Source organism: Nelumbo lutea, chromosome 1 (genome assembly GCF_056320005.1).
Source record: "Nelumbo lutea isolate HS-2025 chromosome 1, American lotus-T2T, whole genome shotgun sequence".
Classification (NCBI taxonomy): domain Eukaryota; kingdom Viridiplantae; phylum Streptophyta; class Magnoliopsida; order Proteales; family Nelumbonaceae; genus Nelumbo; species Nelumbo lutea.
The window spans coordinates 156,259,178-156,274,919 of NC_142684.1; the positions used below are offsets into that span (position 1 = coordinate 156,259,178).

The 15,742-nt window shown below is 38.9% G+C and overlaps 1 protein-coding gene across 2 annotated transcripts in view; it reads right to left on the minus strand.

Moving 5' to 3' along the window:
• The window catches only part of LOC148878576 (CLIP-associated protein-like), a 70,067-nt gene extending 54,719 nt beyond the window's left edge, over positions 1–15,348 (minus strand). Inside the window, exons 1-7 of one of the 2 annotated variants that reach the window (XM_088956858.1) lie at positions 15,184–15,348; positions 14,658–15,114; positions 13,888–14,043; positions 13,716–13,778; positions 9,804–9,872; positions 9,428–9,593; positions 7,381–7,542 (exon numbers count right to left, since the gene is read on the minus strand). In XM_088956858.1, the coding sequence (XP_088812984.1) occupies positions 7,381–7,542; positions 9,428–9,593; positions 9,804–9,872; positions 13,716–13,778; positions 13,888–14,043; positions 14,658–14,990 (949 nt within the window). In that variant the 5' untranslated portion in view covers positions 14,991–15,114; positions 15,184–15,348. Of the gene's footprint in view, positions 1–7,380; positions 7,543–9,427; positions 9,594–9,803; positions 9,873–13,715; positions 13,779–13,887; positions 14,044–14,657; positions 15,115–15,183 lie in introns of those variants that run through there. The other variant, XM_088956852.1, reaches the window with a different exon arrangement.
• Positions 15,349–15,742: the final 394 nt, after the last annotated feature.

Consider the following 15,742-nt stretch of genomic DNA (forward strand, 5'->3'; position numbering starts at 1 on the left):
CTAAAGTGATCGATTCACTTTTCTCTTCAGTGGGAGACGGTGGGAGAAGAGGGATTTCTCTTCGGCTAGGCTTTTCTTCTTCCAATAAGGTATGTTACCCTTGTGTGTGAGATCGATTTATCTTGGAGGCTTTCTACCTAGTTATTTCTTGTTTTTGAATTATTTGAAGTTGAAATGGAGAATTGGAGTACCGAGCAAAAGTCCACTGTAGGAGGTGCTAGTGATATTTTTGGGTCTGGAACTATTACCACAATGAAATTAGATGGTACAAATTATTTAGAATGGGCACAATCAGCCAAGATGGTCATTGGTGCTCATGGGAAACTGGGGTACATCACTAAAGAGGAGAAGAAACCTGATACAGATTCCTCCCGATGGGTACAAGAGAATTACATGGTGATGTTCTGGTTGTGTAACTCTATGTTACCTCACCTTGGTAAAAAAATTTTGTGGGCTAATACTACAAAGGAGATTTGGGATGGAGTGACTGAAACCTATTCCGAGAAACAAAGTGTAGCTAGAGCCTATCAGTTAAGGAATCAGGTGATTAATACAAACATGGGGATAAACCTCTTGCTATGTGTTTCTTCTCCATGCTAAAAGCGCTTTGCCAAGCAATACATCCTTTCTAGAGAAAGTGTGACTCTTTTTTAAGCTTATGTCTTTGTTTCTGGAGAGGAGAGCAGGAGGAATGTCGAGACAGCCTGGGATTGACCAGTCGGCAATGATTAGTACAGTCAAATCTAAGCCGAATGAAGACAGGGGGAGTAGTGAGACTAGGAAGGAGGATAAGGACTTGGTGTGTGACTATTGCAAGAAGGCTAGGCATACCAGAGACACTTGTTGGAAGCGCTACCCACATTTCATACCAGCTCGGGTCAAGAACAAGAAAGGAAATGCAAATGTGGCAGCAGTTAGAACTGAATTGGATAAGTATGGATAGCTTACGAGCAAGAAGGATTCAGCCGGTTCTAGTTCTTTCGACAAGCAACAGAGTGCAAGAGCCAATCACACAACTTCCTTTGCTTATACAGATAGTTCATATGTGGTGGCAAATTATGCATCCACCTCAGGTAAGGAGGGAGCTCCTTGGATTATAGACTCAGAAGCATCTAAGCACATGACCAATATATCTACCCTTTTTAGTTCCTACCAGTTGTGCTCTAGTAGAGACAGAGTCTCTACAGCAGATGGTTCCCATATTCCCATTGCTAGGAAAGGGACGGTTAAAGTAACTAATGGCATCACTTTATCCTTTGTCTTATATGTCCCTAGACTCCATACTAATCTCCTTTTTGTGAGTTCTCTAACAAGAAATTTGAATTGTTTAGTGACCTTCCTTCCTAACAATTTTGTTTTGTAGGATCTGGAGTCAAAGAGAACGATTGGGAGTGGTCGTGAAATGAATAGAGTCTACCTTTTGGATGAGATTCTAAGACATCAGAGCCATCATGTTAGTAGCAACAGTAGTAGTAGATCAAAGTCAGTGAGTCATATCAGATTATGCTCTGGCATAATCATTTGGGTCATCTTTCTTTCAATTCATTGAGATCTTTGTTTCCAAAATTGTTTGAGTCTGTTCAGTTATCTAGTTTGGAGTGTGAAAGTTGTCAGTTGGGAAAGCATTGTAGACATTCTTTTAAACCAAATAATAACAGAAGTTCTTTTGCTTTTGGTATTGTTCACACTGTTGTAAGGAGACCTTATCATTTTTCTTCAATGGGTGGTTAGTGTTATTTTCTTTTTGTTTGTGGGTGGTTAGTGTTATTGTTCACATGATGAGGTACCTATTTTGGTGCGACAGTTTTACTAAATGGTTCTCACACAATTTGGAGTGAGGACTAAGGTTTTTAGATTAGAAAATGCTAGAGAATACTTTGAGAAGGATTTGGCCACATTTTTTGGAGCAAAGGATGATTCATCAAAGTAATTGTGCATATACACAGTAGAATGGGGTAGAAGAGATGAAAAATAGACACATTGTGAGGTGACAAGAAGTCTTATGGTGTGTGCTTCAGTTCCTATTCGTTTTGGGGAGATGCAGTTCTCACAACGATTATTTGATTAACCATGTACCTTCACGCATTCTTGGGTTTAAGGTGCCATTCAGTCTTCTTTTTCTAGGTGGGGAGATATTTCACATACCTTTTTTTTATAAATGATTGAAATTTTATTCAAGAAGTTCAAAAAGATATTACAATACAGCCTGCCCATAGGAGAGGCATGAGCTGCCCAAGAAATGTTTTTGGTGTGTTTGCATTGTTCACATTCTTGGTCTTCATCGCAGGAAGTTGGATCCTAAGGCCAAGAAATGTGTTTTCCTTGAGTATGCTCAAAACCAAAGGGGGCATTATTGTTATGATCCAGTGTCAAGGACAAGTTTGTCACTATGGATGTTACCTTCTCTGAATCTACATTCTTTTTCTCTGGTGATTCTCCTCGGGGGGAGTGTTTTGGGGAGGAAAACTCACAATTTGTTCCTCTTCCTTCATCTAATCCATTATTTCCACCTGTCGTTCCACCATCAGCAGCTTTAGTCCCAGCTCTAGTTCCACTACTTGATCCACTACCGCCAGTCTCACAGTTTTTTCAACGCCAACGCAAGAAGAGGATGACTCCACACATGCTCCAATAAAAGAACTTGCACCACTCTCCGTCAATTCATTTGAGATTCCAGATTCGGCTGATACAGTTCCAGGTATTTCCATTGAGCCTGAGCATGTTATTTCTCTTGATGATGATGTTTTTGTACCTAACATTAATGTTGCAGCTGATCCCATTGATCTTAATCTTCTCATTGCACTCCGCAAGGGAAAGAGAAAGTGCAAAGCCCATTGCATCTCACACCATCTTTCCTACAGTGCACTATCACCTTCCTACCATGCATTTCTTTCTTCCTTGGATTATGTGTCTATACCCATGAATGTCAGTGAGGCTCTCTCCAAACCTAAGTGGAGATTAGCTATGCAAGAAGAAATGGAGGCTTTGGTTAAGAACTAGACATGGGAGATAGTTGACATTCCTATAGACAAGGAGATAGTTGAATGTAGATGGGTGTTCACTGTGAAGTACAAGGTTGATGGCAATATAGAGAGGTACAAAGTAAGGTTGGTTGCAAAAGGGTATATACGGACCTATGGTATTGATTACCAGGAAACTTCGAATTCTCGTCTCTAGCAGCTACCTATTCATGGCCCCTCTTTCATTTTGATGTTAAAAAATGCATTCCTTAATGGTGATTTGCAAGAGGAGGTATATATGAACATTCTAGCTGGTTTTTATAAAATTGTTAGTGAGGGAAAAGTTTGTAGGCTGAAAAAATCATTGTATGGTTTGAAACAGTCACTTAGGGCATAGTTTGACAGGTTTAGAGGGGCCCTTGTCCAGTTTGGATACACACAGACTTAGCCCAATCATTATCTCTTTGTGAAAAGGAGAGAAGCACTTGTGTTAGTACTAATTGTGTATGTGGATGATATAATTGTTATAGGGAATGATCCGAGGGAAATTGATGCACTCAATAAGTCACTACAACAAGAGTTTGAGATCAAGGATCTAGGTGAACTAAAATATTTCCTAGGGATTGAGGTTGCAAGATCTAAGCATGGGATATTCATCTCTCAAAGGAAGCATGTGTTGGACTTATTGTAGGAAGAAGCATCCTGGCAGAGGGATTCTATTCTCAAATCATGGGAATTTGAAATTAGAGGCGTATACAAATGCAGATTGGGCAGGTTGTTTAGATGACAAGAGATCCACATCAGGGGTATGCACCTTTGTGGGAGGAAATTTTGTTTCACGGAAGAGTAAAAAACAGTCAATTGTGGCTAGGTCAAGTTCAGAGGTCGAATATAGATCCATGGCCCATAGTGTTTAAGAGCTACTTTGGGTTAGATCCCTATTCAATGAGATTAGGATAAGAAGCCCATGATGTTATATTGTGATAACCAAGCTACAATCAATATTGCCCACAATCCGGTTCAGCATGACGGAACAAAGCACATTGAGGTTGATAGACACCTCATAAGAGAGAGGGTGACAACTGGAGAAATTTGCTTGCGTTGTGTCTCCTCTGAATTACAGTTAGCTGATGTCTTCATAAAAGGGGTTGCAAAGAACAAACTTGAACATAACCTACACAAGTTGGGAATGTCTGACATTTACTCCCAACTTAAGGGGGAGATTGAGGTTTTTGGGCAATTTGTGCAGTTTTTAGTAGTTGTTTTGTTTATCTTTTGTTTAGATAAGAAGTGGGGACCACATCATTCTTGCTGGGTCCCTTTTTCAGTAGTTCTTTTAAGTTATTTATGCTGTTTAATTGTTAGCCGCCCTATAAGGGCATATTAGTCATTGTACCCTTTTTAATTAAAAGTATAAATACTAGTGAGGAGAGCGGCCAGAATTATTGCTCGCTTTCTTTCACAATCTCTTCTCTTCTCTTCCTCTTCTCTTCTCCTTCTCTTCTTCTTCAAGAAATATCCTTTTTCTTTACAGATTCTTGATTCAGCAGTTTTCTACTAGTAGAAACAACTCAACAATAATAAGATAATAGTGCACACTAACAATGTTGAAGAGCTTTTACAACCTCCTAAACCTATAAAACATTAAATAATAACTACCTAAGCTACACTTAATCGTTAGACACCAATAAAATACATAAAAAAAAAATATCAATTAGACTCCTTCAAAGACTCATATTGAAAAACAAGGAAAAATACAAAACTTACTTCAACTTTCCTTAACCAAAAGAACTATTATAACTAACTACTGACCCAATTGACATGAAACTTAAACCAAAAACATTCTATGTTAGGGAAACCCTACAAATACCTGAAATAGTTGTATGATATTTTTTTATGAGTAACAGCAGAGAATTTTATTAATTAGATAAAGAGGTTAAAGTACATCATAAAGGAGATCCCAACTAAGGAGGCCAGCCTCAGCTAACAACCGAAAAAGAAAAAGGAAAGCTTAACCAATTGGCCCCAGTACAAATGATCCCTTGATACCCCTTGTTTTGCAGCCCTTGGAATCCATTTTACTTGTGCCAGGAGGTCCTCTATTAATTTTTCAGCCCTCTGAAGACATATCTATAGCTCCAGGGCACCTTCTGCTCATCCTTTAATCATGCAATGATTGTTCCTAAGTCTCCTTCCACTTCCACCTCCTTCAAATTCAATGTTTTTAGCCTCCTCAGACCTATGACACTATGAGTGCTGCCAAAGTCTCTGCCCAGATTGAGTTTCCTATTTCCAAAGGACCTGAGCAGAATTCTAAAATATTGCCATTTTCATCCCTGATTGCTTCACCTACGCCTAAAGGCCCAGGATTACCCAGGATGCATCCATCAAAGTTAAGTTTTGGGTGTCCCAAAGGTGGAGGAACACAACCACAGGTTTTGCTGTCCAAGAAACAGAACTAGCCACTTGCTTCAGTTTCTAAGAATGACATCCATTGTAGAATCAAAGAAGATATCCGGAGTCTTAACCCAATGCACTACTTTAATAGAGATGTTGCCAAGCAGTTCTTCAGTAGCTCATTCCTTCTCTCTGAAAAAACGATTATTCTTTTCTTCCCACACACCCCACAAGATTGTTGCCCTTGTGCACCTCCATTGCACCTTTCTCCTTTTCTTTGGCGAGGAGAAAAAAGAATTGAGGAATAAACTTTTCAGATCTGAAGGCAGGCCCCACAAGATTGTTGCCTGGGAATACTTTTGACGACCAGGTGCCAAAGCTTCTATGAATCAATGGGGAATCTCGAAAACCATTTCCCCAAAAGAGAAGTGTTATTTAAAGTTCTTTGTCCTATACCCAAACCCCCTTCCTCCTTACACTTGCACATTGTTTTCCAATTAATCAAATGGTCCTTTTTCCTTTTTCCAAGTTCCCAAAGAAAGTCTCATTATTTTTTCAATCCTTTCACCATTGAAACCAGAATTTTAAACACTGAAAGGTAGTAAACTGGAAGATTGCCAAAAGTGAATTTAATGAGTGTGATCCGACCACCTAGGGAAATGTAATTCTTCTTCAACATTGTTACTTGTTAGTCTTTTAGTAAATCTGCCAATGACAGGATTCCAAAAGCTAGAACACTTAAAGGCTCCTCCTAATGGAAGTTCCAGATATTTCAATTTGCCACTGAGTAGTTGCACACCCTAATATTTCAGCATATCTCCTTGAGAAGCTATCTTCTAAATTAAACCCACTGAACAACTCTTTTCCAAGTTTACTTTCAAATTAGCAATCCTTTCAGAACACTTCACCAATAGCTGAAAGTTTCTCACATCCCCTACCCCTCTATCCTGACAAGAGATCATGACATCATCAGTAAAGAGTAAATGCGAGATCACCACCTGTTCCCTACCTATCTGCCAGCCTTTCAGAAAGCCAAACTCATCTGCCCTTTGGATTAAACAACTAAGGACATCAACTACAATGGTAAACAAGAAGGTGATAGTGGACCCCCTTTCCTTAGACCTCTCCTAGCTTGGAAATTCTTAGCTACCCCGTTGACCAAAATGGAGTAGTGACATGATTGGCTGCAGCCCCTAGTCCATTTACTCCACCTGTCACCAAACCCACAATTCATCAAGGCCAGGTTCAAGAAAAACCAATCCACACAATCATAGGCTTTCTCCAAATCAAGTTTGAAAACCCAACCCTTATACCCTCTTCTCCTCATTTCCTCCACATTTTTGTTGGCTATCAGAATTTGGTCTATAATTTGCCTACCCAAGATGAAAGCCCCTTGGTTTTGAAAGAGGAGTGGTAACACTTTCTTCAGTCTCAAGAAAAGAACTTTGGTGGTGATTTTGTAAAGGTTCCCTATAAGACTGATGGGCCTAAAGTCCTGAGGTCTAGAAGTGATTGGGGACTCGGGGACAAGAGAAACAAAGGTAGCGTTTGCTTCTCCATTGATGGCACCCCTTCTCATGGAACTCCCTAAACGTCCCTAGTAAATCTCCTTTAATAATCTCCCAAACACTGCCTTTTTCACTTCAAACCCTTCAAAGGCTCTCTCTAAGTCAGCGGCTGAATCTCTGTCTAGGATTGGCCAATCCAAACCAGTGATAGAAAATCTCAGAGGGATGAGGAACCATAAACATTCTTGAAATGATCAACCAAAGTTGTATGATATTTTTTTCGAAGAGGGATTTAAAAGAAAAAAAGAAAAATGTCAAGCAATTAAACAAGATATTCTTGATGAGAAGGATATTGTGTAGGGCGACTTTTGTCGATAGGAAGTGTGTGGAGTGGTTGTTCTTTTTCCCCTCTAATCTATTGTCTCTTCTTGCTTCCCACCCTGTGGCCTACAAATTTAATCTCATCAATAATAAATAAAGAGATGAAGCATGAAGATAATATAGTTAATACAAACCTCCGAAAACAAGTCCTTCAACTCTTTGCATGGCAGCTATGCGGAGAGACCAATCCTTCTCTGGTACAAGAGTAGACGCAATCTTGTCAAACTCCCGGATTAACTCCTTTTCAGAATACACTTTAATAGGGTCTACAGTTTTTTCTGTAGCATCACTTTCTCCTACACAGCACAAGGGAACAAACACTGTAAGCTTCATGGCTGCAAAATATCAAATCCTAATTATAGAGAAAAGCAATTGGAATTTCATTACAAAGAAGTATATTTTCCCTTTTCTGGGTAGGAAAAGACAATTCACATTAATTATGCAATAATAATAAATATAGAAAAAGGTGAAGACCAATTTGGTGTCTCTCCCCGAGTATTTGTATTCTGTGCTATGCCTGTGAAGAGCAAAAGCCACCTTTTAATCTCTTGCTCTTTTGCTTTGAGTATTTGGGAATGGTTTTTAATCTTTTTGGTTGCAGATGGACACCTCCTTCTTGTGTTGCAGGTGTATTTGATGTTAGCTTTCTTAGACAGCCAAAGAAAAAGGGCAAAACCATGTGGAGAACTACAAGGGCAGCAATAGTTTGCGCAAGTTGGGGAGAAATAAATAATCATATTTTTCATGATAAGATGAAGACAAAGAAGGAATTGATTGGCATCTCGTTCAGGGTTGCACATTGAGTAAAAACTTTGGAATTGTTCAAGGATGTCTCCATTGATGATACCATTAGAAACTGGAATACAGTGGCAACTTCTTCAACCTCAAGGGCTATTATACAGGAGGTTTGGGCTCCATCAACAAGTCAAAGACTGAAGCTGAACTTTGACGGGAGCTCTTTTGGTAACCTGGGTCCATCTGGCACCGGTGGAGACATGGAGTAATAAGAGATGGAGAAGGGACAGTGGTGGCTTTGTATTCGGGGCCAATAGGAGAAGGTGACTCTCTAAGAGCCGAAGTTCTAGCTCTCCTCAAAGGGCTGAGATTGGTGAAAACAACTGGGCCTTCAACAATTTTTTTATAAGAAAAAAAAAATCATTAAACAGAAAAGAAAGTTAGAACTCGAATAGGTGTTAAGGCAACACCTAGAAGCATCTCCAAACACCTTCAACAAATTGAAGTGGAGGGGGATTCAAAATTGGTGATAGAGTGGATACAAACAGGTAGCTTGAGAATTTGGATCCACAGGCAGGTCATGAAGGAGATTAAAAGCTTACCAAGGGAGTTGGGTGCATCTGTTAGATGGGTTAGGAGATCAGCAAATGGTTTGGCTGATACACTAGCCAAATAAGGGACAACTAGGGGTAAATTGTTCTGGCTGAATTGTAAATCGAATTTAGGTGCATCTGTTAGATGGGTTAGGAGATCAGCAAATGGTTTGGCTGATACACTAGCCAAATAAGGGACAACTCGGGGTGAATTGTTCTGGCTGAATTGTAAATTGAATTTAGGTGCATCTGTTAGATGGGTTAGGAGATCAGAAAATGGTTTGGCTGATACACTAGCCAAATAAGGGACAACTAGAGCTGAATTGTAAATTGAATTCTTTTGGGGGGTCAGTTTCCTTTCTTATGGGAACTGGACCCCTGTATTCCCATGATCTATCTTAATTTAAGTTACCGTTTCCTATAAAAAATGAGGTGAAGGACCAAAAGATCCAGTGTATGAATGGTTTTACATAAATGAGAAAAAACAATGTAGATTATATACATAAATGACTAAACATCAAGGGAGGAACCAAACAGAATTAACTCCTACTGATTCCTGAAATTGTTTGAACAGAAACCATAGAACTCCTTCAAATAGATGACCACCAGTTGATCCTGCCAATAATTGCATCCAGAAAGAGTCTCCTCCTCCAAACTTGAAGATTACCAAGTATAAAAAAATCCAAAGTGGATAAAGGCTTATAATGAATTTTAAAATGTGGACAGTTTGTATTAACACCAATATGAACAGTACAAAAAGTATTCTGAAACAAGAATTTTGTTCTTATTAACACCAATAGAAGATTGAGACTAGTATCAAATTCAGCAGTGTTTAAAGTCAAATCACGTTTACCTCCCGAGAGGGACATCTCACGTATTGAACTTTTGGCCTTTGGACTACTCTTTTTCTGGGTTAGACTGGCAGACTTCAGTTCCCCACTAGAAAAGTGACTTGAAAGTCCATCTGGAGGACGAATCTTTGGTTCAATCCTTTCAAGCCTGGCATTTATATCCTTCAACTGCAGATCAAAATTTTCATTTAAGGTGAATCAGTAACAACAACAAAGGGCAATTCATAAAACCATTTTCCAGATAACATAACTCCAGTTTACATAAAACCATGATAAGTACCATCATTGAAAGCCAAGGTAAACCACAATTAATCAAGACATAGAACTGATAAGAAAGGGGCATGTAGAGAGGAAAATGTTAAATAGTTAAATGATCACCATAGATGTAGGAAGATTATGACGTTGCAGTTCATCACAGAATTGAGGCCCAATATGTGTATACATCTCCTGAAAAGGGAAAAAGATCAATTAAAATTAATCAAATACACGCCACAATTTGTTGAGTTAACAAATCAACATCAATCAGAGAAGGGAACTCTGAAATTATTCTACAAACACGTTTTAGAAATAAGTGCCAAATTTTTAACAAACAAAATCTTGGCACCACACATATATAGACAAGAAACAAAACTGAACCTTCTAGAAAAGTAATCAATCACATTGCAGATAATATAATATTTTTTTGTGATGGTAGCAACCCTCAAGAGGTGAGGAGGAGGATTGTTGATGAGGCTATTTGAGAGGATGTCAAACTTAAGAGTAAATTTTGAGAAGAATTGTGTAGCTGGAGTGAAGGTGGATGATGACGTACTAGCTACCATTGCAGGAGATCTTGGGTGTTCGATTAGAACTGGGCCTATGAAATACTTGGGTCTCCCCTTGGGAGGCAATCCTAGAAGTTGTAGTTTCTGGAACCAAATCGTAGAAAGGTTTAGGAAATGGCTAGCTGCTCAGAAGTGGAACTAATATCTCCATGGGGGGTAGAATAACGTTGACAAAATCTACTCTGGCCAATCTTCCCTTGTACTACTGGAGTGATTCTGCTTAAGAGGAAGGGAATGTCAAATAAGGTCCCATTTCCAAAGCCGTTTACCTCACGGCTGGTGATGGTGATAGAGAAGAACAAAACATGAATAATTCAAGCACTACAGTTTCAAAGTTGGGTCGCAATTGTTAAATTTTCTGCCATGGAGGTAATTTCTGGAGGAATTTTGCCTGGATTTCTCCTACTGTAGAAGATTTCTCAGTGACTGAAAATAGACAGTTGAGAGATGATTCCGAAGGCACTATCTCAGTTATAAATGGTTAAATGAGGAAAGAGCCCAGGATAACATGTGGGAGAAACAGGAAAGGGTAAACAGAACTAGAATGATTTTTTGCAATAAAAAGAAAAGAATAAGTATAAAAGCATTGTGACACCAACACCATTTGAAAAACTCCCAGACACTAGTCACGCTACAACAAAATCTCCAAATACCACCCAAACCCAACCAACAGGTCTGATGCCCCAATCTGGAACCTATAATCCAGACCAATGTCCTAAACGTTAACCCAACAAATAACCTACTTACAAGGAAAACCACAAAAAAAACACGGAAAATCAGAACCAGCATGAAGCATACAATGGCTATGCAACTTCATGCCAAATACCACTTAAACCCAAAAATAATTCTCCTGAGTGAAACATCTTTCCCAACTTCATAACAGCGAAAACCAAAGAAATCGTCCCAGAAAAAAACAGGCATTCAGGTTCTTTATTAGTCTAATTCATCTGATGCATTAATCCCAATCATCTAAAGTGGTGTGCAGCAGGAAAACTTTGTGAGGTATGCCCGAAGGTGTTCAAGTTGACTGAACATCAAGTCAAGGTAGCCCACTGCTTTGAACTGAGGGGTGACCAGATTGTATGGTGCCCCAAGTTTAGAAGACCTTTTCTGAACCAGGAGGTAGCAGAATGTGTTCAGCTGTTGGAAACACTTCAGAAAGTTGAAGTCTCTCCCTCTTTGAGGGATGGGTTGTGGTAGAAAGAGTCTAGGAATGGGGTGTTTACTGTAAAGTCTTTCTACATGGTGTTGGGGGAACCCAGTTCCTCCCAGAGTGGAAGCTTGCACTTGGTTAGTTGCTTTGGACAGCATACGTACTGCTGACCATCTAAAGAGCACAGGGATTTACTTGGCAAATGTCTGCATATTATGTTGGGAGGGTGAAGAAACTGTCTTTCATCTGTTCTACTCTTGCAAGACAGCAAAAGTCATTTGGAGATTCTACTTCTCTTCATTTGGGGAGAGTGTTTTCCAGCCAAGCTCTACAACAGAAATCTTCTCTTCCTGGACAAACTTTAACAGAAGCAGGAAAGCAAGGATAGTTTGGAGCTGCATTCTTTTTGCAGTGTGCTGGGTTCTTTGGAATGAAAGAAAGAGAAGACTCTTTGAGGACAAATCAAAGAACACTGAAACACTAATTGCTCTGGTTGGGAAGCTAATAGCAGATTGGGTTTGGGTGCTATCAGAATTTGATCAAATCAGCAGATCTGAAATGGGGAGGAATTTTTGGAATGGTCTAGAAATTCAGTGGTTGTAATTTGAATTAATATCTGCTCTTATTAAGAGTTGGTTTGTTGTGTGAGCAGTGGTAACACCATGTCACCATGTGGATTGTACTCATCTTTTTTTATTTAATGAATTTTCATTTACTCTTCAAAAAAAGCTTCTGGTTGGCACTTTTTACCCTCAACCTTCTTGCTAGACTCAGTGTTCAATCTAAAGCTATCTGATCATCGGTACCAAGTGCTTGCCCAACATTATCAGGCTATCTTATGAGAAGAAAAGTGGGTACAGACTAGTGCCAGGTATGCATGGATTAACTGAGTGAATTAATAGACATGAGCTGCATAATCTTCCTCTGATAGATGCTATATATAATATACCTAGACAATTAACCACGGGAATCTGGCATTAATCAAATTCAATTGGTTTATGATTCAACAAACCAGGTAGACCATTTTCCTAATACTACTCAAGTAATTCTCCCACTGTCCCACAGTCTCTATATGATCATAGCACATCTTACCAAATGGAGGCAAACATATCAAAAAAGTGAGTCCCTTTAGATTTGAGATATTCTGCCTATTGCTTAAAGTGGAGGTCAGATCCACTTTGGATGGTATGCATTTTGAGCAGCTGCCAAAATCTCAGAAAGAAGAGATCGAGAAGCCATTTGAGGATAAAGTGTGGATGGCAATTCAGGAGATAGAGGGATAAGGCTCATCATTATGCTTGTTCCCCTATGGAGCTCTATAAGTGTATCTAATAAAGGTAATTTTGTCATTCAAAATGGACACAGAACCTTTTTTGTGATTGGACCATGGGCAGTGTTGCAAGGACATACCCAAATGGATAAAGTGTCTATGTAAGGTACGCATCAGGCTGTAACATTCCATGGGTTCTTGAAGTACACTTCTAAGTGAATTTTTTCCTTTTCTCCCTGCTTATTCAACACAAATGAAAAGCTAATTTACACAATAAATGTCATACTCTTACCCATTGTAGAAACCACAGAAGAGATAGGTTTGAGCTTCAGATTAGAGATAGAAATAGTTGTGGCAAAGAAGTCTTTTAGGGGCATAATGGCATATCTCCCCACCAAAGGTCCTTCACTTTGTTTCCACAGGAGGCACCATACCTTATACATTGAAGGAAGAGAGGGAGCAAACTTTTTTTCTATTTTTATAACTTCCTTACCCTCATTTTTTCTACTTTTCTCCATTTTGAACGTATTTTCCATTCTTTATATTTATCTATATTTTATTATTTTATACAATTTGTTCTTTATTTTTTAACCAAAATAGTGGAAATTTGACATTCTATATCATTCTGTTATATTTGAAAGAATTTTGCATGCCAGATGAGTGACCAATAATAATACACTACAAGCAAATTCTTATAGTGGTTACAAAAAATTGGCACACAAGAAATTATAAATGCTCTGAGCACCAAACATGCTACACAGTTTATGGGTTAAAAGTTTACTTCCGCTTAGAATATTGCATGCACATAGCTCAGTAGGAGCATCAATGGATGATGGTTTATGTTGATACCACAATGGCACATAAATTACAAGTAGCACATGGGAGCAACATAAGTTGCAAATACAAATTTTTTAAATTAACATCAAGAGCCAGGTTTAAATTAAGCACAAAACTTAATTTACTTAATTGGGTAAATGGGAAGTACCATTAAACTTAGGAAATACAATTATTCAATAATTATCATGTCAAAGAATCATACTCACCTCAATGCACGACATAGCTGCTTCCCTAACACTATGATTTGAGTCATTCAGCATCTCCAAAATCTACACACGTATGAAAGTAAAGAACCAAATAAAAGTAAGAATAGAAGTCTGGCTCTTGAAAGATGTATATAATGCAAGGAACTCTATTATTGGAAAAAAAACAACATACAGGAGGGAGTATAATCCGCTGAAGAGGCAGCTCAGTTGATGCAAAGAGACTAACTGCTGAGGAGACAGTCCGTGCAAATTCTTCCCTTACTCTCCAGCTCTTGTGAGTCCAGGCATACGACCCAGCTCTTTCAACGATGATTGTTGGTGAAGACACCTTTTGTTTTATCCAACCATTAGTATTTTCAACTCCATGTTTAGGATTAACAGACACATTTCCAAATCAAAGAGTGATGAAAAACAGAAAACAGTTTAGTCATCATTTTACACTTCCATTACTGGAGACAAAATTAACAAAAAAAAAAAAAGAACAAGAATATCAGTTCTTTTCTTTTGGACAAATAAAATTCAGGATTTTAAGCGTAACCAAAGAAGGACACTGAAATAAATAATCAGTTTTCGAAGTACAAATTTTAAAAGGAATAATAAGTGCCAACCTTGGAGTAGGTTAAAACAAGAAGCAAACACACTAACAAGTTGAGAAAAGCAATCAAAACAAGAAAAAAAAATACGAAGCAACAATATGAAATCCAACTCCATAAATCAAGCTATAATTTGTTTTCCAATGCCACCGTCGTGTACAGTTTGATCTCACCATCAAAAACTTCACAAACTATAATTTTACACAAAAATGTCGACAGAAACCAGAAATAAAACCGATCGATCTCAATTTAACTAAAACCAATTCCAAAATGCAGATTCCAATTGAAAAGGAAAAAAACTAGATCAGACAGAATCAAATCCAATTCACCATAAAATCCAGAGGCCAACCTCCATAAGAGTAAGTAACAGTCGACGAGCAGCATCGCGAACCGGTTGCTTCCCATCCCCCAACCTCTCCACGACAGCCGGAACAAGCCCATTGAAATGCAGCTTCAAATGCTCACCAGAAAGCACAGCAGCAGAAGCTAGGGATTGTAGAGCACCCTGAGAAACCCTAAAATTGCTGTCCTTCAGAAGATCCAAGCAGCAGTCGACGAGAGAAGTAACCTCGGCCGATGACAAGCTCTTTCTAGAAGCTTCTAGAAGTTCATGGAGCCGTTCGACGCCCGCCATCCGCTCCTTGGTGTCCTTGGCACGCGCCAACTCCAGTGCCTCCTCCATGGCCGAGGGGAGTAAGGTTTTCGGATCCGGTGGGAGAAATTCAGATCTACTCTAATGGATGTCTGCCGCTAAATTTGGTGAAGGTTGAGGGGGGGAGAGAGGAAAGACAGACAGCGACGGAGAACTGCGAACGGGAAGAGAGAGAAACAGTGAGAAATATAAGAGAGAGAGGGTGAAAGGGGTTGAAAATTACCTGTAATTTCTGTGTAATTTACGGTATTATGCCACTGTGGATTCTACTTTTCCAGCTGGTGACTGTTGTAGGGCCCATTTAGGAGAACCGCCTATGGCACTTAGTGTAAGAGGCTTGTCTGGTCCGGTGATGTAGGCTTGTCCGCCTATTGTCGCCGACTTTGCCCGGGTTCGGGCGGGATGATATTCCCCGTTCCCAATCCCAATTTTGAAATTAACTTCATTCCCATTCCTGATTCTATTCTTGTAGGGGATAAAATCTGTTCTATTATGGGCTTTTTGTGGGGATCCGAATTTTTGAAATGCTTTTTAGATAATTATATTTTAAAAAATAAAATTATTTAGAATAAATAAATTTTTAAATTATAAATAATATTTGAAATATATTTTGATATATATAATATAATAGTATATTTAATATAAATAACATTTAATATATATATATATATAGAATCGTTAATCGGGGTTGGGGCGGGGCGGGGATCTCAATCCCCATCCCCGACCCTAACCCCGATCGAGGATTCCTATTAATCCTCATCCCCATCCATTCCCCGCCAAAA